Source organism: Vipera ursinii, assembly GCF_947247035.1.
Source record: "Vipera ursinii genome assembly, chromosome: Z".
Lineage (NCBI taxonomy): Eukaryota > Metazoa > Chordata > Lepidosauria > Squamata > Viperidae > Vipera > Vipera ursinii.
This window is the reverse complement of record NC_139517.1, coordinates 33,458,239-33,485,846: the sequence shown is the minus strand read 5'-3', so window position 1 is coordinate 33,485,846 and position 27,608 is coordinate 33,458,239. Positions and strand designations below refer to the sequence as shown.

The 27,608-nt window shown below is 39.6% G+C and overlaps 2 protein-coding genes across 4 annotated transcripts in view; one reads left to right on the top strand and one right to left on the bottom strand.

The window, feature by feature from the left end:
- Nucleotides 1-12,850, top strand: part of TBX21 (T-box transcription factor 21) — a gene marked incomplete at both ends in the record, with an annotated part of 48,193 nt that extends 35,343 nt beyond the window's left edge. Inside the window, 5 exons of the mRNA XM_083377062.1 lie at nucleotides 4,187-4,341; nucleotides 8,610-8,731; nucleotides 8,873-9,031; nucleotides 11,607-11,668; nucleotides 12,181-12,850. Of these exons, the coding sequence (XP_083233188.1) occupies nucleotides 4,187-4,341; nucleotides 8,610-8,731; nucleotides 8,873-9,031; nucleotides 11,607-11,668; nucleotides 12,181-12,850 (1,168 nt within the window). The remainder of the gene's footprint in view (nucleotides 1-4,186; nucleotides 4,342-8,609; nucleotides 8,732-8,872; nucleotides 9,032-11,606; nucleotides 11,669-12,180) is intronic.
- Nucleotides 1-27,608, bottom strand: part of OSBPL7 (oxysterol binding protein like 7) — a 92,718-nt gene that overhangs the window by 19,120 nt on the left and 45,990 nt on the right. The window contains exons 20-23 of one of the 3 annotated variants that reach the window (XM_083377061.1): nucleotides 24,403-24,529; nucleotides 23,632-23,754; nucleotides 21,978-22,011; nucleotides 13,024-13,293 (exon numbers count right to left, since the gene is read on the bottom strand). In XM_083377061.1, the coding sequence (XP_083233187.1) occupies nucleotides 13,153-13,293; nucleotides 21,978-22,011; nucleotides 23,632-23,754; nucleotides 24,403-24,529 (425 nt within the window). In that variant the 3' untranslated portion in view covers nucleotides 13,024-13,152. Of the gene's footprint in view, nucleotides 1-13,023; nucleotides 13,294-19,538; nucleotides 22,012-23,631; nucleotides 23,755-24,402; nucleotides 24,530-27,608 lie in introns of those variants that run through there. The other 2 variants (XM_083377060.1, XM_083377059.1) reach the window with 2 other exon arrangements.

Sequence of the window (27,608 nt, the reverse complement as noted above, 5' to 3'; positions counted from 1 at the left end):
GGGTGGGCGCGGCTTCCGCATGACGCGTCTGCCCCATAGGCCGGCAGTTTGACACCCCTGCTCTAGTGAGTATTTCAAGAATAAAATAAAGAGAGGAGACATTGAGTATCCATAATGTTCCTTTTTGTATTTCACTGGGTTTGTTAAAAGGTAAAGGTAAAGGTTCCCCCGCACACGCGTGCTAGTCATTTCCGACTCTAGGGGCCGGTGCTCATCTCCGTTTCAAAGCCGAAGAGCCAGCACTTGTCCAAGGATGTCTCCGTGGTCATGTGGCCGGCATGACTAGACGCCAAAGGCGCACAGAACGCTGTTACCTTCCCACTGTAGTGTTCCCTATTTTTCCACTTGCATTTTTACATGTTTTCGAACTGCTAGGTTGGCAGAAGCTGGGACAAGTAACAGGCGCTCACTCTGTTATGCGGCACTCGGGATTTGACCCGCCAAACTGCCGACCTTCTGATCGACAAGCTCAGCGTCCTAACCCACTGAGCCACCATTAACTTTTAGCGAGGATTCATAATGAACTAGACATCCCTGAAAAAAAATGGAGGCATTGAGATTGACAGCCAGACAATAACTTCTTTCTGCCATTACTATTGGTGTATCACTGATGCTATGAACCACATTTAAAATTTATCTTTTATACCAGAGGTACGCAACCTTTTGGGCACCAGGGACCAGTTCTGTGGAGAGAGGTTTCTCTGTGGACCGGAGGGTGCGTGGTTTTGTGTGCTGCCTGCATCTTGCGTATGGGGCTTTGCTTGTTTGTGCAGACCGGTTGCTGGCATGCCGTGGCGCAGTAGAGGTCCACGGACCGGAGATTAGGGACCCCTGTTTTATACTACAGTTTTAGGTTATTTATTTTACATAGTCATTGGCCATCAACTAAACTAAATTGAACTTGTGCCCTATATAAATTGATATCCAGAGAGGCATTAACTCTGACATATTTAATTCTATCAGGAAGATGAAAAATTCACTTTTAACTTCAATGCTTCTAGAATGGTATTATTTGTGGGAATCTATAAAGGATGTTTATTAATTTTCTAATCATGCCTTTTTCCTTATGTAATTCTTTGTGCTAGTGAGAGATCTATGTTAAATGTACATATACTTCACAAGATCTTTTGTTTTGATTTGGACTTTTTCAAGATAATTTATTTATTTATTTATTTTAATTCCATTTATATACCGCCCTAATGGTGTTTCTGATTAGCTTGAATTGCTGAGTCACATGTGCATCTCTTAGTTTTCAAATATTTGACAACTCAAGAATGTAAGAGTTTGCTGACTATATACATTAGTCATATATGAGGGGATGTTATTATATTTTAGTATAACACATGTATCTACATTTTACATCATTTGCCATGTTGAGAAAGAGAAGCTTCCTTCTATCTGTGACAATCATCAAGTCCTTAAAAAATAACGAACAGAAAATAATATTTATGTTCACTTTACTTCTCAGCCTCCTCTTTACCCTATTCAAGATGCTCCTGTAGTTTAATAGATTAAAAGGGAAAAGATAATGAATCATGATGGGTTGGTTCAATCCTATATATACACTTACTTAGTATTAAAATCTGTTGAGCCTACTTCTAAAAATATGTATGGACTTGCATTGTAGAGAAATTAATGGAACAAAACTAAGTCCGATTTAAACTTCTATAATCTCAAAAGAAACTATGTGCTATAAATTTAGAATAAATATTTGGTTCTATTTTGTCCAATCCCAACTCTACCAACATTCCTTCTAGAACTGTAACAAGTATGTCTCCTGTGAGGTTGCTGACAGTCTTTTCTGCACAATCAGAGTAAAAGAATCTGATTGTGACACATTTTGAATGTAAAGCTGTGAGTTTAGATTCTGATTTTTCTTCTTTAATTTTCTCCTCATCCCTCAGTTATATCAGCATTTGTGTGGAGATATGGGAAAAGATTCCAAACAAAATTGTATCTGGCTTGGCACAATCATAATCCATTTTATTAGGACTGATATTGCAGAATGTGTTTTAAAAGGTTGATGGCTAAATTTGATACTTGCTATACCAGAGGTAGGTAACCTTGGCTCTTTTATGACTTGTGGACTTCAACTACCAGAATTCCTGAGTCAGCATGGCTGGTTCAGGAATTCTGGGTATTGAAGTCCACAAGTCATGAAAGAGCCAAGGTTGCTACCCCTGTGCTATACAATGATTGAATGAGAAATTATTTTGCATAGGTCCCATTCAAATTAATGGGAACTGTTCAGACAGGAGTTGTTTATTTCAATTATGCAGAAAAACTCTTTTGTAAGCAAGCCCCAGATTATTCAGTGTGTGTATATTTGTGATTTGGATTCTCCATTCTCAAGTATCAAACAATTTGCCCTGGGAATAGACTCATACTATCTGACATTTTGTCCATCTGTTTTGAGGGGTTTTCTCTCTCTCTTTCTTCTCTTCTCACTTTCTCTGAAAATAGCAGTGTCTATTTCTGAACCGGAAATGTGGCAGAAGGGGAACGAAAGAGGGAGGGAGGAAGGGAGGAGCAAGAGGGAAATGGTAAGGTAAAGAATTTGCTTAAGGTCAGAGGGGGTAAAAAAGAAACAGAGCTGTTCTTACATCTGTTGCAGTCAATTCAACAGTTCTTCAGGAAAGAAAATACAGAACTTGTTCTATTCTGTTTGAGCTGCCCTTTTGGAATTAGGTGAAGCAATTGTGAATGGCTGGAAATTGTCCATTGGGAAGTAATTAACCTTCTTAGGGCTAAATGCAGCCATTGAAGAAGCTGAAGGATGTATTGCACATTCAGCTACACCAGCAAGAACAGATGGGAAGCAAAAGATTATTTTGATACACAGTGAAAATTCATCTCTTTCCTCTCTTCCTTTCTTTCTTTGGAAGAAATACTCCCACTTTTGATGTGTCAAAAGTGACATGCCACAATGTTTCAGAAGACTCATCAGCATTCAACAATACCTGACAACAACTATTCTTGAAAATACATCCCGTTCTCAAATAATTTTTGGAGGCTGTGCAAGAATGGGTATGTTCCTGCAGGGCGTCCAGAGTCTTCAAAAATCACATGAGAATGGCGCATATTTTGGGGGGGGGGGTTGCAGAGCATGTAGAGGTTGAAGAAAAGCATTCTCCAAAGCTTCTTCAAGAACAAAGGCCTCGTGCAACTCAGAGCAGCCTTTGATAGGCCATAGGGGCCTGTCACACCTTGGACAGTGACACAGAGTAGCATTTTTGAGGGCCAGTAGTAGTGCTAGGGCTGAGGTTTGAGGCCCAAGGCCTCTATTTCAAGCCTACTTTCAACATTGCTGCCACTGCTGTTCAGGAGGGTACGTGGAGGTGGGTGACATGCCAGCACAGTCAAATTAGATATTTTCTTAATTTTTGATATGCCAAGCTCAACAGATTTGCCCTTACTGTCCTAACTAATCAATGAAAGATAATTTTATATTTAAGCACTGAGCCATAAACACTTCTGTTGTTGAATGGTGAGACAAGATATTTTGTTTATCAGCTGGGTTGTGACAGAATCTAATGTTGATTGGGATGAAAGGAAGTGATTATCCAAGATCACCCATTAGGGAGGACTAAAAGCTGGGTCTTCCCACTTCTGGTCAGACTCCTTAACTATTGCATACTGATTTTCTTGTTTTTCCCCCCAGTATATTGGAGTATATCTGAATGAGTATTAATAAATTAATATGTGTTCTGCAATGAGGTCAGCTTTTTCCAACAAAGACACAAACACATAAATCAGGACAAATACAGATACCAAGTAATAAGAAACTTTAAAATGCAAAAATATGCAACATTTTATATATATGTGTGTGTATGTGTAATATGTAGTCAATATGTAGACTACATGTGGGCTATATAGTTGGAAAGTAAGAATTTGGTAGGAATGCATATTACATGAGTTATTTTGCACAATTAAGATTTCAAATGGCAATAGGGACAAGCAAGGATTGTGTCACCTTGTAATTACTTTCTAATAATAAGTAATACATATAGAAAACAGAAGTGTGAACAGTTGCCATAACATTTTCTTTAAAAATGTGCTTTACTTGACTACAGGCATGTCTCAGCATAAAAGCAGAGAACAAACTGAGTTTCTGGGAAATATGTAATGTGATAGCCTACCTTTCTTTTCTCTCTTCCCCAATCCTTCTTTCTACCTCACCAATTAGGAGGATGTTTCCATTTCTGAGTTTCAACATCTCCGGGCTGGATCCTGTGGCTCATTATAGCATCTATGTGGATGTTGTGTTAGTGGATCAGCACCATTGGCGATACCAAGGCGGGAAATGGGTTCAATGCGGCAAGGCCGAGGGAAATATGCCAGGTATAAATAGAGAAATCCTCTCTTTTTTCATTGTCTCTTCTCTTTTCAAAGGAGTAAAATTCCAATCAGGATTCTACTAGCAAACATTTAAACCAGGGGTCTTCAAACTTGGCCCTCTTATGACTTTTGGACTTCAACTCCCAGAATTCCTCCCAGTGTGCCTGGCTGAGGAATTCTGGGAGTTGAAGTCCACAAGTCATAAAAGGGCCAGGTTTGAAGACCCCTGATTTAAACAAATCTTCTTTTAGGTTTGTGTGCATGGACTACTGTTTTGTTTTCTTTTTTTTAAAGAGGCAATTACCACCCTAAATTAAATGTGGATGGTTTCAAATCTAGTTTGGACCCATACTATAAAATGAATTTTAAAAATCAGCAATAAGAAATATGTACTTCAGGTCTCTACCATTATCGGACTCATTCTCAGGCATCTATAGCAAAATGAATGAGGAGAAGGTCCGTGATAGTTTAAACTTCTAGATAACGTATTCAATCCAAGATAATAAAATAATAAAAGAGATACATTCTTCATGAATCTGAAGGCTTTCTTACTATGGGCATGCAGCATTTCAAATTTGAGGGGAAGAATTGCTTTGTAGCACCTGGAGGTGCTCATGAATTCCCCAATAGCTACTCTTAACGAAGACATCTGTTCCTAGGAATATGCAGTTATTATGAAGATGATTATGCATGCTCCCAAACACCCTTTTCTTTCAACATCACACAGCTCTATTTCTTACATTTCTTATTTCTTGACATACAGTATCAGGATTCATTTCCGGTTCAATTCAGTCATGAATCTTCTATTCGTATGTAGGAATTCATAGATTTAGAATGTTTATCTATTGCTTTTCTACAAAGGCTTCCCAAAACATTTACAGGTAATCCTTAACTTATAACCATAATGGAGCTTGGAATTTCTGTCATATGTCATGACAGTCATAAATTGAGGCACCTAAGCATGACCAACCTGTTTTTATGATATTTTTGTGGCAATCATTAAGTGAAGATTAAGCTGACATGGTGGTTATTAAATGAAGCCCACTGTCTGAAAACTGTCATTGCCAGACTTTGGAAATAAATGTTCGGTTCCAGCAAAAAAAACCCACTGTAAATCATAGTCACATGACCACAGGATAATGTAAACAGTCATAAGTGTGGGCCAGTTGCTGAGCATCCAAAATGTGATCCTGTGACTATGGTGTGTGTGTATGTGTGTCTGTATGTGTGTGTGTGTGTGGTGGGAGGGGGACATTGGACTTTGAATCCAGGTCATAAGAACCTTTGAGAATCTGCTGTAACTTTAAACTGGTGCTAAGCAATGGGTCATAAGTTGAGGCCTACTGTACCCTACCATTAGGTATGAGTTGAAACTGATGATGATGTCAGAAATGCCCAGAGGTATTACACCTGTGGTCCCCAGCCTTTCCTGCTTGGCAGTCCAGCAGGGAGGGGACAGGGGATGGTTCTGTATGAGCGGCAGATGTGGGGGCACTCATGGAAATGGAGCTTCACAAACAAGTGCAAGCACCCATCGCTTGCAAAAGAGGAGCTGCGCGCACACACATGCTTGCCCACTGCTTGTGCAGCTGGTTCTGAACAGGCCACGGCCCATTATATTAATGGACCTCAGCCCAAAGGTTGGGGACCCCTGTATTATACAATTCCACAGATACTAAAAATGGTACTTATTACATTCTAAAGGAATGATATTTAATTATCTAAAATAGGCAGTCAGGAGTGCTATCCAAGTCGGAAAATAGTATTTTAAATGGAATCTAAGGATCCTCAAACGGATCTAAAGAAATTAAGATCTTAGATGGAAATTGGGATTTTAGAGGAAGGTAGCAGTTATTTCCCATCTTCAACCAATGAGAGATTAATAACATCATCCTGATACAGCTAAACAAGCCTCAAAGGCAGGTGCTAAGAATCAGTCACAATCATTTTGGTTGAACTAAAATATTAGGGCTTCTCTTTCTATTAAAAAAGAAGAAGAAGAAGAAGAAGAAGAAGAAGAAGAAGAAGAAGAAGGGAGGCAATGCTAAAAACTTTCAGTCTGGAAAAATATTTTAAATAAAATGTATAGGGCCACCTAACTCGCTCTCAGTGACTCCGGGCAGCTTGCAACTTAAAATATTTAAAATGTTTCTTTCATCCCATAATACCTGCCCAATCAGTGGACCCCATTTTCCATCTCTTCAATGACAGAAGCTACAATTTTTCAGGAGATCTCTTTGGAAGCATTCCATTTTCCTTCTGCTTAGAACTTATCTGGAATGCTGAGGTGGGAAAAAAAAGAGGCTTTATTTCCTAGCTGGGATTCCTATTTGTTCAGTTGATTCTTTTTAAAAACTGTCCTATTAATACTATTCAAAATATCATAAAATTATTAGCAGATAATTTGTAAATAAAATTGTCACACAGAATGAATGTTTAAATATGTGATTCAAATCAGAAAGTGGAAAAAAATATCCTTTCATTGTTGCCATTCCACCATCCCAGTTGCGTTTTCAAATATTACCCCAGTTTCAAGAACCATTGCTCCATCTACTGCCAGAGATGAGAAATGGCACTGTAATCATTAAAATCTGTTAGCAAAATATTAATACAAAAAAATTTTTTAGGTTATTTTTAATCCCACCTTTATTATTCTTATAAGCAATTCAAGGTGGCAAACATGCCTAATACTTCTTCCTCTTCCTATTCATGCAGACTATTCCTATTCCTACAGACAATACAAAAATTATGATATGAAATAATAAATTAAAGTTGTTTTTGAGCATGTACAAAGTGTGTTTCCATTACTATAAATTACTGTCCATGTTCTAAATATTTAGTTTTACAGCAAATCAACAAGGCCACATGCTTTAATGGTCCAGTGGATTTAAGATTTAAGAATTTCTGACCCCTAAATGTCTACTCTATAAAAATAATTTATTAAATAATTACTTTAAGTAATAATACAGATAGTCCTTGACATACAATCATTCATTTAGTAACTGTTCAAAATTACAACAGCACTGGAAAAAGTGACTTGTGACCAGTACTTACATTTACAACCATTGCAACAATCCACATGGTCACATTATCAAATTTTGGATGCTTGCCAACTAGCATGTATTTACAACAGTTGCAGCATCCTGGGGTAATGTGATCACCATTTGCAACTTTCTCAGCCACTTCCAATAAGCAAAGTCAATTTGGGAAGCCAGACTCACTTAACCCCTTCAGACTCACTTATTCACTTCAGTGCAATGATTCACTTAACAACCATAGCAAAAAAACATTATAAAATCAGACACAAGTCTCTTGGCAACTGGTTTGCTTAGCACGTTCTGGCCCCAAATGTGATCATAAGTCAAGGACTACCTGTACTACAAATAACAATAAAAGATAATAACAATAATAATAATTTCATTAAAAGCAGGTAATTTTTAAAATATGAAAAGCATTTTAATATTGATATCATTAATGGGAAATTTGCATTGGGACACCCTGGACATAGATTTGCATATTTAGGAACCATTCTAATCCTAATTGTTTGTACAGTAGGTATTAGAGCTTTAATATATCTTGTTTTCAAAACATAATGCTTTACTTTAAAAATTATAATCTATGGCTATGTTGCAAGCTGAGATGAGTTTAGGGGAATCTGCTGTTTATTAGAATCCCCTTGGCCCAAGAATCTGTCTAAAAATGTAAAGAAAATCGCATATTTATGGGATTTCACACTCCGGGTTATCCTGTTTATAGGCAGGGTCATAGTCCTAGATAACATCCCATAATCTATATGTGCCTCTTCTTATCACCCTACCCGTCAAAGCAAGCAGCCACTTTATGTATTTGTCATACTTCCTGCTAAGAAATTGGGAACAGTGGCGTAGCGTGGGGGGTGCAGGGGGGGCCGGCCGCACCGGGCGCAACATCTGGGGGGGCGCATTAGATGCATTTTACTTTAATTACATCAGTATTTTCATAACAAACGTGCTTAGGGGGTAAGGGTTTCTTTAACTAATCTAGTGGAAGAGACTCGAGTGCTAAAATCCACGGGTTAGGGGGCGCAAATTACTTGCCTTGCCCTGGGTGCTGACAACCCACGCTACGCCACTGATTGGGAACTGTCATTTCAGGAACAGACCGAGCAAAACATAGCAAGAATAGTTGGTCTGAAGTGGCTTCAAGTGAGTTTGTTTACTTAATAGTTTAGTATGTACTTTCTCCATGCTTAAACTGCAAGATACTTACTGGAAATGCCATCGTTCTGGCAGGGAATCGGACATACATGCATCCAGATTCTCCCAACACTGGAGCACATTGGATGCGACAGGAAATTTCCTTTGGGAAACTGAAACTCACCAACAATAAAGGAGCATCAAACAATATCACCCAGGTAACGGGGTTCTTGAATCTGGATTTTATCCATCTCGTCAGCATTGATATTAAAAAATCCAGGACTGTTATTGGGGTGGAATATGTTCAGCTGCCACTCACAGATCTTGTATGAATGAATCGTGTCCCGTGTATTTGGCAGATGATTGTACTGCAGTCCTTACACAAGTATCAGCCTCGCCTGCATGTTACTGAGGCCAAGCAGGGCGAAGTGGACGAAGTGCATCCCTCAATCTGCACCCAGACCTTTACTTTTCCAGAGACTCAGTTCATCGCAGTTACTGCATACCAAAATGCTGATGTAAGTTTATATGAGAAGAAGAATCGCACCCTTTCACTCTTTGTATGGCAGAAGGGTAAGAAGGTGGTGACAAATTTAGAAAATATTTATTTGCCTGTTTGTAGTATTTCTATCCCAACATTCCTCTAAAACTTCATACACTCCTGGCTTCCCACCCCCATTTTATCCTCATGCTATTCCTATGAGGGACTTTAGGGCTCTACGTGGTAATGGGCTCAAATTATCTATAGCTAGCCCTCATTTAGCAACCAGAATTGGGACCAGCAAACTGGTTGTTAAGCAAAGCGATTGCTAAGTGAAATTGTGATTGGGCTTATAATCTTACTAAAGCTTTCCTTTGCTTTACAGACTTTCAAAAGCCGTAAAAGGGAGGATGTGTTGCAAGCTTACTTTTTTTCATCACTATCATAACTGCAAACAATTGCTAAATGAGCCGGTCATTAAATGAGGATTATTGTATTGAGTGCCATGACTTAGCTAGGATTTGAACCTGGATCTCCCTAGTCTTAGTCTTAGTCTAACCCAGGGGTCAGCAACCTGAAACAGTGAAAGAGCCACTCGGAACCGGTTCCCTCACAAAAGGAAAAACTGGGAGCCGCAAAAAAATGTGTGCACATGCACGTACATGCGCGCATGCGCAGAACAGGGTTTGACTGAAAAGTGGGAGTCAAGGCGAGATATGCACCTACCCTGCATATTTGAATTGATTGTTTGAACTTTTTAGTCCCACTTTTTTTTTGGACTGCACATGGCAGAGGACTGGAAGCCACAGGAGACGGCTGAAAGAGCTGCATGCGGCTCCGGAGCCGCGGGTTGCAGACCTGTGGTCTAACCTAACCACCACATCTCTGATTGGCTGGGGGAACTTAATAATTAAAGTAGTTCAGTTAGGGAAAGTTATTCTTTAACAATCACCAAGTTAATAAATATCCTCTTGGCAAGAACACATCAGCTAATTTAGAAATGAAAAAGACAACAGTGTTTGCAGGCAAAGAATGACTGAGTACACTTGAAGTTCTGTGAAGTAACACAAGGATCAAAAATCCATTTTGCCATAGCATACAATAGTTATTTATTCTTACCACCATTGTCCCCATCATTATATAGTGGATTTTGGTATAATACATACAACTTGGTAAAAAGGAATCCCTGTGGATTTTACCCCGCTGGATGTTGCCACTTATAGGGGACAGTGCTCATCTCTGTTTTTAGGCCATTGATCAAGCCCTGTTGAAAGACATTTCCATAATCAGGTGGCCAGCATGAAGTCACAGAGTGATGTTATCATCCCACCTAAATGGTACCTATTTATCTACTCAAATTTGCATGCTTTCGAACTGCTAGGTTGGCAGGAGCTGGGGCAGTGTCGGGAGTTCACCCCATCACATGGTTCTCACATCTTGAACCTGAGCTGTCAGCTTTCCAAGCACACTTCCTTAATCACTGAGCCATTGCGCCACCCCACATACAACATGAAATCCAAAATAATAGTAATTGTAGTATAGTAGCACTAGTTGTAGAAGTAGTAAAGCCAGGATTTGATAAGTGAATACAAATGCCAAATCCAGTCTAAACATCTGGTTAACTATGGGATGAACAACAACAATAACAACAACAATACTCAACAACTAGAAAAAATAATGAGATATCGTGATCTGCAAATTGAAGTTGAGCGATTGTGGAGGAAGAAATCAATGGTTGTGCCAATAGTAATAGGAGTCCTTGGAGCAATACCCAAAGGCTGCCTAGACACATGGAAATTTTGAACTTATCAGACGTGAATATTCTGACTTTGCAAAAAACCACCTTACTCAGAACTATTTACTCAGACATTACCTTAACAACTCCTAGGTCCTTGGTTAGAACTTGAATTGTTAAGTTTTTACCGGCCTCATACTTGAGAATCAAATTGAAGATTAACTCTATTATTATTATTATTATTATTATTATTATTATTATTAATAATAATAATAATAATAATAATAATAATAATAATAATAATGAATTGGATGAGATGAGATAGCTAAACTCATTCCTTTTTGGTATTATGGTATAAATACTATATATGCTATAAATACTATAAAGGTAAAGGTAAAGGTAAAGGTTCCCCCACACATGCGTGCTAGTCGTTTCCAACTCTAGGGGCTGGTGCTCATCTCTATTTCAAAGCCGAAGAGCCAGTGCTTGTCCAAGGACGTCTCCGTGGTCATGTGGCCGGCATGACTAGACGCCAAAGGTGCACGGAACACTGTTACCTTCCCACCATAGTGGCCCCTATTTTTCTACTTGCATTTTTACGTGCTTTCGAAGTGCTAGGTTGGCAGAAGCTGGGATGAGTAACAGGTGCTCACTCTGTTAAGCGGCACTCGGGATTCGACCCGCCAAACTGCCAACCTTCTGATCGACAAGCTCAGCGTCCTAACCCACTGAGCCACTGCATCCCTTTTATAAATACTATACTATACTATACTATACTATAAATACTATGCTATGCTATACAATACAATACTATACTATACTATAGTATAAATAAAATTTATAGCTACTATTTTCAGTTTCCTTGATTTTTTTCTAGATCACTCAGCTGAAAATAGATCATAACCCTTTTGCTAAAGGCTTCCGCGACAATTTTGATACGTAAGTCTATTGCATTTTCTTCCTAATTTCTTAATGTATTCATTAGCATTTCATGACCCCTTGTATTCTATTTGAATGTAATGCCCTTTGCCTCCTCTAGGTGTGTTACCAATTTAATCATTGCATAGAAATGGTTAAAAAACTATGGCAAACTGTAGTTTGATATGATTTCTTAATTGCACAGTAATTAGTATATTACATGGGTTGCAGTGGGGAGTTAACAAGCAAAAATTGCAGTGGATAATCTGGTATTCTGCAGAGATCCAAAGATATAGCATCCATAATCCTTGATTAGTTATGCTATCTGGAATATGTGTGAGCTGTATGTGGAGGATAGCCAACTGTCTATCCTAGAGCAGGACAATCAGGTACTATGGCTTGAAATAGGCTTGCAATCCAATCTACTGCCCAAGAATGAACTCCTTTGATTGTCTTTCCTAACTATCTGGTGCAGATTCCTTGTCTCACACCCACTTGTTGTTTTTCTCTCTCCACTCTCCACCCTTTGCCAGGATGTATACCACAACCGAGGGAGAGCGCACAACCCCATCTCCACCCAGTGTGGCCAGCTGCCAACAGCTCCTGTCAGGCAGCCGGTTCCAGCCTTTCTTGCACGACCAGTTTCCACTGCCCCAGAGCCGCTTCTTCAATCGAGAATGTGTCCCACTCCCTCTGCCACCCAAGGATCCTCCCCACTGGTATTTTGCTTCACAACAGCCTCCCCCTGCTCCCTTGGAATATGGTGCCTATGAGGGAGACTTCCGAGGGAACAAATTTATGCCCTATGGGGTAAAGCCATTTGCTCTCCAGCCGGCCTCCCACTCCTCCTTGCCCTATTATCAGGACCACCCATTTGGTCCGCCTCCTGCATGGAGTTCACCACCTCAGTACCACCATCCCAAGCCCAATCCTGGGCCCCTGAGCTGGTTCCGGCCCATGCGGGATTTGCAGGCCTTGCCTGCTGGAGAGGAGAAAGGGAAGGACAATGAGGGCTGGGCTGAACCAGGCTCAGTGAAGTCTGCAGATTCGTCAGACTCTGGCTTATACGAAGCTGAGTGTAAGCGTCGCAGAGTGTCTCCTTATGTCTCAAGTGCCGAAAGCTCCCCACCTCTCCGCAATGGGGAGCTCTATGACAAAGAAAGTGGTGGGGACAGTGGTTATTATGGGTTCTATGGCAACTAAGAGAAGTCAGAGAGGTGGAATAGCAAAGGATGGGGGGGGGGAATTTCTGCAGAGGTAACTTTGTATCAGAAGTTCCCTGTAAGATGCATCTCTTTGTGGGGAATAGTCCACTCCTCCATGGGCACTGCCAAAAGTATCGCTAAGTCATAGATTGAGGTTCTTTGTAATCACACTTCTTTATTCTACAGTTTCCAGGTGGTAGTCTTCTGATGTTAAACATGCATTCATTGCGACATTTGTGGATCTAAGTGATGCAAGCTTTCATGGTGAGCCCAGATCTTGGCTCTTGGATTCCCTTATATTCATGTATAAGAGCTTTTGCTTGTGTGTGGCAAATGACAAGGACAGACACACTCCAGTAGAAATGCATCAACGCAACACATCTGCAGGTTCTCTTCACATACTGTAGCTATTTTCAGTTTTGCTTCCAAGCTCTGCCATTCCTGCATATTGTTGAGCAATGAGAAACAATTTTATCTTCTTAAATGCATTGAAATGTTTAGCAAATATTAAGATGTGAAATTTGACATGGAGAGATCTGATAAACTCACACATGTGCACAAATACTTCTTAATTCTAAAGTGCATGCCATAATGCTACATATCAGCTTTCTGGTTTCAGTTGTTCTGATCTATTAGAGATTGGCGCAGCAAAGTAGGCCTCAATGTAAGTATCACCTGCTGAATTGGAAACCATGAATACAACTAGGCTATGCATCTCTCTGAGGATGCAATCTCTCTGCAGCACTTTGCTTTAAAGGGGATATGCATTTTGTGCCTTTGAATGAGTACAAACGGACCTCTTCTCTTATTGCACAGCTAGTAACATCTCAATGTCTTTATCGTAACTAAATTTAGGACAATGTAATTACGCTCCAATCTCTACCTATCTATCCTTCTTAAAATCCCCACAATCCATTAACATATCATTGGGATTATTGTGGATAGTAAGACTGAATTAAAATTATGGCAAGCAATTTGGAAAAATGTTTTTGGTACAAAACAAAAATGTACTATTCCTACATTTTATTTCAATTCTGCATGCTTGGTTTCAAAATCAAGGTTCTGTTGGTCCAACCCACCAGGGATTAATAACCTCAAGTGTCTTTTTAATAGAGCTCAGCGTATACATCTGATCACATACAGATGTGCTGTGTTCTCATTGCTTTGCGTTTACTTGGATGAGTGCTTGAATTAAAGAAGTCAGCCACTTATGCATTATAAGAAAAGAGGAAATGTATACCCCCCCCAAAAAAAACAAAGGATGGTAGAGATACACAAACTCATATAGACACATACATATGCAAATTTGGGAATCGATACAAATAGAATGCAATATATCTTAAAACAGTGGGAAAAGCTTTCACCAGTACAGCTGTTGGTCAATCTGCTATATACAAAGATTGTTGTTGTTTGCCAATTTATATGCCCTTGCTATCTCTTTTGATATTTTTAAAAAAAATCTTTTAACTAGATTTTAGCTGTACCTCCTTTCAAACAGAAAAGACTTTCAAAAGATCTGATTCCCTCTGAGAACTCTTAAGATAAATAATTTCATCTCTAAAGTTAAGTTCAATAATAACCTAGCCAGGAAAAGATTGCAGTTACAGTCTACATATGCAAAAACCATAGGTTACAGTAATAATTTCATTATCATAGAACACTATCTCTCTAATTATGAACTAGAAATAACAAAACTTGTTTTTGTGGCAAAACAAACCAACTAATCCTGGATCATCAAGAGTAGCTGAACCTGAGAGATGGGTCTTTGTGGATAAGCTTATTCCACTTAGTAATCGGATTTAGTAATCCGGTGTATTGCCTCATGTAAAGAAATGTAAAAAAAAAAAGCAGAAATTTAGCCAGTTCTGGGGATTCATAACTCAGCTCTAGGACAAAACTTATACAGGTGTGCAAATATGTATTCTCTGCTATGCATACTTGGGCCATATGGACAATGCTGAAGTTCCTTGGGACTCTGGGATGGTTTAAAACTTAGTCAAACAAGAAGATTCTGTACTATGACTCCATTCTAAATTTCCTAGCACAGGGGCCCCCAACATGGGGCTGCCCTTGAGGTCCACCTGGAGGCTTCAGCTGGTGCAGAATGCTGCTGCGCGAGTCGTGATGGGGGTCTCCCTATACTCCCATGTAACACCTCTACTCCGCAAGCTGCATTGGCTTCCAGTTGCCCTTCGGGTGAGATTCAAGGTGCTGGTGATGACCTATAAAGCCCTAAATGGCGAGGGTCCGGGATATTTGAGGGAACACCTGCTGCCAGCATCAAGTTCCCTTCGTCCAGTGCGCTCCCACAGGGAGGGTCTCCTCAGGGTGCCGCCGGTTAAAGACTGCCGGCGGGTAACACCCAGGGGTAGGGCCTTCACAGTGGGTGCGCCTGCCCTGTGGAACCAGCTGCCTGCGGAGCTTAGGACTGCCCCCAACCTCCGTTCATTCCGCCGGGACCTGAAGACCTGGCTCTTCGAGCTCTCTGGCCCAGGCTGAGAATTTTTTAATCTTAATTTTAACTGGGTTTTAATTTTCTCAGGGTTCTATTTAATCTTTTTAAATTTGTTTTAATGTTTGTATTGACTTTCTTTTAAATGCCCTGTAAACCGCCCTGAGTCCTTCGGGAAAGGGCGGTATATAAATCTAAATAAATAAAATAAATAAATAAACAAACACCTGGATGGTGGCCCACTACTAGACTGTGGTCCATTCTGAATCAGGCTGCTCAAGAGGCAGGCAAGTGTGCAGGTATGCAGCTCCACTCACACAAGCAGTAGGCTCTTACACTCCCTTTCGAAGCTCCATTTGCGCAAGCAGTGAGTGTATGCACCTGCTGCTCACACAAATGGACCTGTGCATGCACGGGCGTCTGCCACTCACATGGAAACATTCCCTCTCCCCCCCCACCTGTGCCAGGCCACCAAGCCAGAAAGGTTGGGGACTGCTGTCCTAGGAAGTAAATGCCATGCACCATGAATTCCTTTCTAACACCTGAATTCTAAAAGATTGAACAGGCTGCTTGTAGGTCTTCTACACTGCAAATGTTTGTTGCCATTTTTGCTTGCTATCTTATGTCTCAGTCCACAGATTTCAACCACAGAGAAGAGCAAAGGCCAGATGTAATCAGCATTCAGGAATAGATTTCCCAAGGAGTCTCCCTACTCCTCTCCTCTGAAAATTGGTGGTGCAGGCAAAGGGAGAAAACAAATTACCTCTTGTTGTATGCAAAATCAGAAGAACTTCTGTATCAAACTTTTTTGGTGGATTCTGTAGCATTTGCCATAATTTTCAGGCAAATGCAACAAGCATATCCTCCAATTTTCCAAAGGCAAAAAATGTTGTCAATCCTCAGGCCATTATCCTACGCATGGTGTCCCCCCTCCATTGAATCCTTTTAAATACTGAAAAATATCCCAGTGGGTTGGCCCACCTGATAATTTATAAAACCCTATCTAAATAATTAGCTTTATGGACTATGGGCAGAGGCAGACATAGGTTGTATTTTTATATTTCAACCTGTTCCCTTAGAAAGATTTTCCCTCCCAAACGAATCGTAATTTATAAGCCCTGATCCTGGAAACACTTGATGGTCATTTGGTAATTTAATTAAGCTAGACAATCAAAAGGGACACTCCCCTCAAAGTCTCTTGTTGGCCCAGTAACGTCTGCTGAATCACCTTGGGATGGTGGTGGTGGTGGTCAGATTCAGCTGTTTACACTCTTAAAAGATAACAAAAAAGATGTAGATGTAAAAGAGAAAATGATCTTTGTGGTGTTTTGTAGTTCTCTTTTCTAATTTTATTTTTCAGGATAACAAAAATCTTTATGGTTGCAAATATTTATTGAAAGTAGTGTACAGGCTCTGTGAGATTTGTTTTTGGGCTTAAGAATTTCTTTAAATAAACTGTCGCACATTGGAATGTGTATCATGTGAACATGTATGTTTTTCATTCCTTGGGGACGCCATCATTATAGTAATTCTATACATGTACAGTATTGGTCATATCCTCACTGAGACAGAAGTGATCACAGCACCCCACCTTGCAGGGAAGTGGGGATTAACAACTACTAATGGAAGAATTTGAGCCACATAGCTTATGGTACCTTCCCCGAGGAATATTGCTCTTCTGAGATGTCTTGGACTACTCATTGGTTTGGAAGAAAATTCACTGACCTACCTGATCTGTTTCTGAACATGTGCTCATCTGTCTGCACATGCATGAACCATACTGTCCTTCAGACAGCAAAATATCCGAGACCGGTTGTGCTTCAGAGATGGCATTTAAATTATCACATACGCGGTATTCTGCTGGGATGCTATGAGCTTTTTCCAGACATATGATTTCAAAAATGAGCCTCTAGCTCTTTCATAAGCCATAAGGAGCTTTTAAGAGGTAAAGTTTCCTTCAAGCTGATTTCAATTCTTGGTGATCTCACAGATTCAGCCAGTGTCTTCGTAATAAGAAGTGTCTTGGTATGATTTCACATTTCTTCTATTTGGATCAGGAAATAATTGTTGTAACATGAGGCACCACAAATTCCTTTACACTATGTGTAGCTCTCTTTCTCAGCAGTCTGAGGATGGGGGTGAGGGTAAAACTTTGGACTGGACAAGTGAGCCTATAAATTTGGCTAACATGACCAAGAATACCCATCCCCACAATTTTTATTCATACTTTACACAATATGCTTGTTTACAGTAAATGGATATCATACTAGATAATGAACTCATAAACAAATCATACAGTAGACTAAAGTGTGGGTGCTTAAGTCTGTGCTGCATATCATACATATTGCCCTCAATAAATTTAGGCCATTGGGAGAAATCCTAGATCAAAACTCTCCCTCAATAGGTCATGATTCAAACATGGCACCCTATCACCATCCTGTGCTCTTTGTAGGCCAAAATCATAATGGATTTTTAAATAGTCCATGAAATCAACAAAGGTGCTGGTCTTGGAGCTAAAATGTTGGATTAAATTTAATAATACTGGACAGGATGAGATAAGAGGGCAGACTCTCCATCAAAAGTATTTTTTCTTGTAGGTCCAAACATGGGTTCTGGTGTTAAATTTGGTTTTTGCAGTGGGGGTTTGCACATTACTACATTAGACTAAAATCAGTTGAGTGGCTTAATATGTTTGAAGAATCCAGCCATAGTCTTACCAGATTATGTGAAGTAGGACACCATATTAAGCCATACTAGTTTGTTGAGCAGAAGAAAGCACTTTCCAGCACACCCAACCATTTGATTTTTTTAATCTTGAGAAATGTTAGTAAATGAAAATAGTCTCATAGCAACTAAGAGACTGGGCCACTGATAAGCAAATGCTGGGGTTCACTATAATCACATTAGGCATTCATCAATTTCCTCATGCAAACTATTTCCCCGGGCCCAGTACATTTCTTACTTCCTGCAATATGAAGATAAAAATATTATTTTCTTACATTACAATACTGAAGCAAAATACAATTATTTCCTGATCTGTCCAAGTATATCTAAAGCATACCAGTTCTAATGCTCTGTGTAGGACTATTCCAGCAAAATCTATATCAGAGGATTTGCCTCCAAAGTAGGATTCATAATTAGGAGGTAGAGACTAAATAATTTCAAGAGCTGCATCAAATTCATGCCTAGATATGGCAGCTCTGCTCAGAAAAAAAATGGTATTCCAAGCCTATAAGGAATACTAAAATAACATGTTAAGCACAATAATGGTTTTTACTACCCTTCTAATAGTTGCTGAATTCTAACATCCATCTTTTGTAATCAAGCAGAGTGATCGGAGATGAATAATGGAAATTGGAATCCAACAATTTCTGGAGAGAAGTTTCACTGCTCGTTATAAATACTAGGACTGTCCAAAACATTTAAAAGAGGTAATCATGTCTTTTACAAGGCTGCCGTAGCTGCAGCAGAAACTGCTCCTAACTATCTCCATATACTGTACATGTGCAGGTTCAGTCAATTCACTGATCGTCCTAGTGCACACCCACAAAACCAGGAAGTTTCAAAGCAGCCATGAAAATCTTGTAAAAATCACAGCCACTTTAACAATCCTAAAAAAATATATTATTTTTCCAATGTGTTCTGAATCACCTTCTGCCTTCAGAAATTGTGGGCGCTCCATCATTGGAGATTTAAGAGACCTTCTTCAAATGATTTATATAGAGAGTAATCATAGTTACGATTGATCACTTAATAACTATTTGAAATTATGATGGACCTCCTAAGACCCATTTTCTAAGTCATGATGACTGCATATAACCCATCCACACCCATCCCTCCACAGTCACGCAACTGCATTTTGGGCACTTGGCAACCAGCTCACCTTTATGGCTATTTGCAGGATCCCGTGGTCATGTGACCACGATATGCAATGTTTTTTGCCCGCTTCTGTTTTCTGGCAAAAAGTGTCAGTGGATTCACTTAATGACCATGGTGCTTGTTTAACAATCATTATAAAAAAATGGCTGTAACTTTGAATCCAGTCATGTGTTGCCTCAATTTATGACAATTTAATTCTGGGCTCAATTATGGTTTTAAGTCAAGTTCTACCTGTAAACTGAAAGATTGCTAAGCACTTATTGTTTTAAATTAATATTCATGAGAGACACATATCCGAAAGACTAGAAAATAAGCATCCATATGTCAGATTTTAAAAATGACTCCCCCACACTAGAACTTTCCAAACTCTTTTTAATTAGACATGCCATTGATTGTTCAAGCTACAGTACAAGGACATAGGCCAATTAATATGGAGTAGAAACTTAGGACCGGACCTGCCGGAAGAGGCAAATGAAAGCAGGTTGACCTGCACTTGGGAAAGACAAAATATTAAAGACACTCAAGCACACAGAGAGGGACAGACTCACACAGAGGACATCTACTCGACCGTGTATGATTGAATTTTTTAAGTGCAGGTCACAGGGAAAACATTCTTCCCTGCATGCAGCAGTCATCACATTATTGTATCAAATAGCAAAATAAAAGGATCCAAATTGAACCTTACTAGCTAAAAGAGCTTCTTGCCCCCCAACATAATATGGGAATCACATGGAAATAAATTCTTCCAGATTTTTTCCTACAAGCTTAGTGTAAGACTCAACACAATTTTACCCAAACACACCAATCCACAATATCTCACAGCAAATTTGGAAGTCAAAGTACTTTCCAGGAATTCAGTGAGTGACGCCATCCCTTTCAGAAACACGCAAATGTTATACTGGGTTAATAAACAAGCGAAGAGAGATGGTAGCGTGTCCAAAGTTGCACCAGGAGACACTGATCAGCACAGTGTTTGATATTCTACAACCCAAAGTGCTAGCAACAAAACTTTCCTTCATAATGATCTCTGATGAAAGAGTCAGTTGAACACTGAAAAAGCAACATAAAGCTATGTAAACTTTTGGCTGTCCTGCCCTGCCCTGCAATTTTCCATTAATGCTGTAGAGAGCAGTACAACATTGGATGTACAATTGTTTAATGCTGAGAAAGCTCTGATAATTGTATACAAAATGTAAGGTCACAGGAGATGGTCTGGAGACCACAGCCTAGCACAGGTCAAATATATTAGCATTATATACGTGTGATATAATTTCCAGTCACCTCCTGTCCCCATGTATGGAGTGCTCTGGGATAGGGAATGGAGAATAAAACAAAGAAAGCATAAACTAGAGAAATAGTTGTGAGAGCCTGAGTAAACTGAGCTAAATCCTAATCTAAATAGTGGCCCATCCAGTGCTCAATGAACTATAGAACTGTCAAGTACGCAGCAGTCTCATAAGTATGGCTGCTCAGCTATTATTGTATGATGACTTGAAAACTACATGGGTGCAGGCAGAGATCTTTTCCTTCCTCCTTTGATCTGCCTATTAGAAATAAAAGTCAGGTGCCCAGAATTCACACCATCCTATACCCTTGCTAGGTTTGCTTTGTTTCCCACAAAACACAAGTTTCCTCTCTGTCTACCAACCTATACTTGCTTTCACTTTTCATAATGCCCTATGTCTGTCATACATGGTTTTCCACCCTTCTTCACTCAGTACAATCACACCTCTGAAAGATTCTGCCCAGAGCTACAAAGAGCTATTAGAGGAATCCACACTCCTTCACTTGAGAATATTAAAATGTCTTCTCCACAGGCCTCCATTTTAATTATTGCTTCAAACACTAAGGAAATATAGCAAAGCAGAAAGGAAACATATTTGTGCAAAGGAGGAAGTAGGAAAGATAAACCACAAAAACAGTGGGATAAGGAAGGGGTTTAGGGGAAACCCAAGAGGTGCTTTCTTAAGACATTCTGCCTGAAAAGATCCTGGTTTTGCCCAAACAGATGTACCACATAGTTAGCAAAAATCTGGCATTTTATGGTTGAGGAAACATTACTCTGGCTGATGTCAAATTTCCACCAATACTTTAAGAAGAGCTCTCTTCAGATGGTGTACTTTTTTTTAAAAAAAAAGCAGATGTGAAAAGAGTCACCCCAGGAGGTCACTGTTAGTAGCCAGAAGACCCAAATCTTCAAGCCCCTAACTCCTTTGTGCAAACAAACAATTCCTTCTGTGCCTCCTACCCCAGCATACATTGCTAGTATCCTCCGGCATACATTGCTGTTGGATGTTGCTGTTACTTGAACAAAAGGTAAGCTTTGAAAGCAAAACCTCTTATTTATGCACGTTTTGGAGCAATCTAGTTGACTAGTCTTATCACTTCTGCTTTGCTCACCAAGATCCAAGTGAAATTAAAGTGCTTCCTATTGCCAATTTCATTTGTGACAATGCAAGGATCAACCAATGTCTGCCTACCCAGCAGGCAGCAGTGCAAGTATGGCAGATGGACGTGGGTTGTCTTTCTTAAGAGTGCTGCTTTGGAAGCGAATAGCACAACACCTAAGAGACAATGTCCCCTTCCTTCATAAGTTGCTGGTATTCCAGGGTTACATGCCTTGATCACTTTGTGCTTATCCAGCAAGAGATCCTTGCTGTCTACTACCACACTTTGGGAGATGGTGGGAAGGCACTGCAGCTCTTGCAAATGCTAGCAGCTACCATAAGACTGCACTGTCCATATTGCTGAAGCCTGGCTCTGTCCTCAGCTTCCAGTAGGTATTGTTGCTTACCCAAGATTCCTTGCCATTGGCATCCACTTGCCTCCTGTCAGAAAAAAAGGAAGGAAACCCATCAGCCATTAGACTAGGCAAAAGGAGAATCTTTAAAACAGGAATGGGAAATTTTATAACACCACATCTGTTGCAGAAACATAACTTGGTCCTCTCCAGCCAAAAGGCCCAGAGTTAGGAATGCTGTGAATTACAAATCCAGCCACTTCTAATGGCGACATGGTCTTCATTCCTATTTTTAAACTTTTTATATCCTCTCGGAATTAGAGAACTAGAATGTTAACAAACTTTAACCCACCGTATATGTAGCTGATGCAAAAAGGAAAAAAAATATCAAAACAAGATTATAACAGGAAATTCTGCTTAACCACAACTTATGCTTTTTTAAGCACTGATCACATGTTTTAGAAATCAATCTTTGCAGTTTTAAGGATAGGTTTATTTGCTGCTTTTTCACAATGAAAATTACAGTTTTCTGGATACTGAACTTTCTCCAGTATTAGACTGTGCAAGTACATAGTAAGTATGCAAAAGACTTGTGGATTTCTTGGAATCAGAGGTAGCTCAGGTTTCTTATACATATTTAATATTTGGGATTTTTTGGGCTTCAAATCATACCAAGGTTTGATTTCATACCAACCTTGATTTAAGGCTGTCTTTGCTTTGTTTAGGTAAGAATTTGATTCTATCTCTAATGCAATCTATTGTGTTTGTTGCCTTTATTTCTAGACAATAATTCCAGCCACACTTCTCTCCCCTACAAATATAATACTGTTTTTTGCATGCATCTGATGAAATGATCCACATGTCCATGTTCTCATGCAATTGTAAATGTATTAGTTTTTTTAGGCATCACATAGTCCTTATGTTTGCAGACAAAACTTTTTAAAGCACTATGTCAGAAAAACCCTTTCAGGGATGAAAAATATGTGGCTCACCCCCACCTCTTTGGAGGTGGGAGGGAGGAGTTTAGGTGGTTAAAACATATGTCTTAAAACGTATCTATTTAGATAGACAGTCTATCTCCCCATTCACCCCATTTCAATTTTTTCCAGAAAATCAGTCTGGCCAAACTCTCTTTGGAGTGCAACTTTTGATGCAAATATATAAAGTGGCCCTTGAGTTGATGGAATAAGGAACTGAACTTATTCCAGCACTACTACATGTAGTCCTCAACTTACAACTGGACACTTAATGGCCATTTGAAGTTCCGATGGATCTACCTGTGGGTTACTTATGATCCAGATTCAGATTTCCAACAGTTGCCCCCAACCCCCCACTGTCAAATAACTGCACTTTGGGCACTTGGCAACTTACGTTTATGGCCATTTACAACATCCCATGGTCATATGACTGCGTTTTCTGAGTTTTGCCAAAAAAACGGCATTTACTTTCAGCAAAGTTGAGCTCATAGCAAACCACTAGTTTGCTTAATGGCAGTGTATTTGCTTAATGACCATGATTCGCTTAACAACCACTGCAATAAAAGTGGTTGCCTGGCCCACTTTATAACCGTCACTAGTTATTGTCTTGATAGACAGGCTTCATTTAAGACTGGTTCTCCTCATGTTTGGTTCTTGGAAGAAGAATAACAAAAAGTAGGTGCTACACTTGTGGCCAAGAAACCCAAAATAAAGCAAAGAAGGAAAGGCACCTGAAAAAGCGTGCTTGGTGGAAAATATTGTTATCCTCCATCACACGGCGCCGATCTCGCTGCAACTGCTCAATCCGTCGTTTTTGAGCTTCTGCAGCCTGCACATTTCCCTCTTCCAGATACCTGGAGGAAGCCACCGAATTCAGAGACATTGCTTTTAATTCACACAATATGCAGGAGGTTGGGATTATAACACACATTTACAGTCATTCAAGTGCAGTTTTAATGCTCATTCTTACTTTGTTGCTGTATCCATTTTATAACTGATACTGGCAATTTTGTAACTGCCAGAAAGTAAATTATCTTGAATACCTTATTAGTGGAAAGATAGGATAATATTAAGGGACACGGTGGCTCAGTGGGTTAGGGTGCTGAGCTTGTCAATCAGATGGTCAGCAGTTTGGCGGGTCGAATCCTGAGTGCCGCGTAACAGAGTGAGCACCTGTTACTCGTCCCAGCTTCTGCCAACCTAGCAGTTTGAAAGCACGTAAAAATGCAAGTAGAAAAATAGGGACCACTACAGTGGGAAGGTAACAGCGTTCTGTGCGCCTTTGACGTCTAGTCATGCCGGCCACATGACCACAGAGACGTCCTCGGACAAGCGCTGGCTCTTCGGCTTTGAAACAGAGATGAGCACCGGCCCCTAGAGTTGGAAACGACTAGCACGCATGTGCGGGGGAACCTTTACCTTTTAGGATAATATTAATGTATCTTTTTCAAAAGAACTGAAAAATAAAGGAAAATTTGTATCAATCTCTTCCTGGCCCTTACCGTTGGTCAGGCCTCAATCTTGTGTCCGTAGATGGAAGCAGGCGTTTCAGCTCTGGAGTAAGTTCATTCAGCTCCAGTGCAAACTGAGTGAAACCATAGTTCTTCTCTTGGTCTCGAGGCATGAGATCTAGACGGGAGGTAGGGAGGGAGAGGGAGAGGGAGAGGGAGAGGGAGAGGGAGAGGGAGAGAGAGAGAGAGAGAGAGAGAGAGAGAGAGAGAGAGAGAGAGAGAGAGAGAGAGAGAGAGAGAGATTTCTAAAGTCTATATAGTCCATTATCACACTTATATTTATTTCAATATTTTATTTATTTATATTTCACATTTCTAAACTTCCCATCTCCCTCAAAGAGGAATAAATATTTGAACAGCTATTAATTATATAATACAATACAATTGATAAATTAAAATATTTGTTTGAGGCTTTTCTCCAAAATTAGGTAAGGCCTTCCTGAAATTATAAGAAAAGGAGAGGGGAGGGGGTTGGGAGGGGTTTTGTTTTGTTGTTAAAAATATAATGTACTGTAAAACTTTTTTTTTTTATTGAAAAGTTTTACAATACAATTTTCCATTAAAAACCCCCATCCCCCTCCACCCTCCCCTCCCTACCTCCCCCCTCCCTCTTCCCTCCCCCCTTCCCTCCCCCCTTCCCCCCTCCCTCTTCCCTCCCCATGTTAATGGACTGAATTCACCGCAGAAGAGGAAGAAAGTTTTTCAATATTTAAAGCAATTTAAGATAGACGTTATATGTTTGCAAGAAACGCATATTAGAGTTTTGGATCAAAAGTATTTACTGAACTCGAGACTGGGTACGCATTTTGTTGCCTCTGCAGAGAATAAGAAAAATGGAGTAGTTGTTTATGTTAAAAGTGCCTTAACAGCAGATTTAATTGAAGCAGATAAGCATGGAAGATATGTTATGATTGAGCTGCTGTTAGAAGGTAAAAAGATGCTTCTAGTTGGACTATATGCACCTAACCAACAACAAGCTGATTTTTTTAGCTTACTTCATACAAAGCTTACCCAGTTGGATTATAAATCTTTTATTTTTATGGGAGATTGGAATGGTGTTCTGGATGTACACTTGGATAAAGCTGGAGCTTTTAAGCGTATTCCAAGCCACGCCAGACTGCCTAAAACTTTTTTTGAATTGAAGGATGATCTGGAATTGCGAGATATCTGGCGTGAGAGGCACCTGCAGGAGAAGGATTATACTTTTTACTCTGACAGACACCAATCTTTCTCAAGGATTGATTTTATTTTGTTGACTAATGATTTCTTTTTGAGAACTAAAAAAGTGAAGATATGTGCAAGAACTATTTCAGACCACAGTCCAGTTTGGTTGGAGATTGATAAGGAGAAAAGAGACAGGCGCTCGTGGCGCGTAAATGAGAACTTGTTTAGAGATCAGAGAAATGTGGAAGAATGTAAACAGCGGATGAAGGATTTTTTTGAGATTAACATGAATAAGGGTACCTCTATGGATATGGTTTGGGATGCTAGTAAGGCCTATATGAGAGGTGTGTTGATATATATGAATAATAGACGTAGACGTGTAGTGGAAACTAGAAGGAAAGAACTGGAGAATGAAATAAAGGAAAAAGAAAGGGCTTTGATTTTGAATCCAGGGGACGTGAAGATTAAAGAGGCTATTAGGCTGTTAAGAGGACAATTTGATAAATTAATGGCAGACCAAGTGGCAACCAATCTACGGTTTGCTAGGCATAATACTTTTTGCAACGCTAATAAACCAGGCAGATGGTTAGCCTATAGACTGAGGAAGAAACAAAGGGCCTCTAATATAGACAAGATTGAATATAAAGGAAGGGTTGTGTTTCAACAGAATCTTATTAAGGATGCTTTTGTGGATTTTTATTCGAAATTATATACCAAAGAGGAAATTGAGGTAAAAGACATTGATAAATATTTGGAGAATGCTAATATTCCGGTCCTTACGCAAGCACAAAGAGAGGGGATTAACCAACTGATCACAGAAGAAGAAATCCTTACAGCAATTAAGGATTTGAAGGTTGATAAGGCGCCCGGTACGGATGGCTTGTCTGCGGCCTTTTATAAAAATTTACAATTTGAGATGATAAAACCGTTAAAGGAACTGTTCCAGACAATCCAGAGGGGGGGAAAGGTGCCACCGTCTTGGAGAACAGCTTTTATTTCATTGATTCCGAAGGAAGATCAGGATGCTACTCAAGTTAAAAATTATAGACCGATTTCGCTTTTAAATACAGATTATAAGATATTTGCTAAGGTTTTGGCTAACAGACTGATGAGGGTTCTGCAACAGGTGATTCATGGGGATCAAACGGGGTTTATTAGTGGTAGGCAAATGAAAAATAATGTGAGACATATAGTTGATGTGTTAGAGTTTTTGGAAAGGCACAACCAGATCTCTGCAGCGCTAATCTTTTTAGATGCTGAAAAGGCTTTTGATCAATTGAATTGGCAATTTCTGTTGAGAATGTTAGATAAAATGGATTTTGGGGAAAATTTCTTACAGCCGATTAGGGCATTATATCAAAAGCAAACTGCCCGAATCATAGTTAACAATAGTCTGACGGCAGTATGTAATATTGAGAAGGGTACAAGGCAAGGATGTCCGTTATCGCCCTTGTTATTTGTATTAACTTTAGAGATATTATTGAACAAGATTCGGAATTCGGAAAAAATTAAGGGGATACAAGTTGGAGATCAGGACTATAGATTGAGAGCATTTGCAGATGATCTGGTTGTTACAGTGACCCAGCCAGAGAATTCTGTTGTGGACCTGATAGAGATAATAACACAATATGGGAAGGTTTCTGGATTTAAAGTAAACATACAGAAAACTAAAATTTTGGCTAGAAACATGACAGTTTCACAGAAGGCCTTCTTGGAAGGATTAACTGGATTTGAGATTGTTAAAAGGGTTAAATATTTGGGGGTAATTTTGTCGCCCTCGAATACAAAGCTATATAAAAATAATTATGAAAAATTGTGGGGGGAAATTCAAAAAGAATTGGAGAGTTGGCAAAAATTGCAATTGACTTTGTTGGGACGGATTGCAGCAGTGAAAATGAATGTCCTGCCCAAATTTTTATTTTTATTTCAAATGATACCGATTCTTAAGAAAGATTCTAATTTGGAGGAATGGCAGCGTGGTATCAATAAATTTGTGTGGGCAGGGAAAAAGCCACGAGTTAAACTTAAGATTA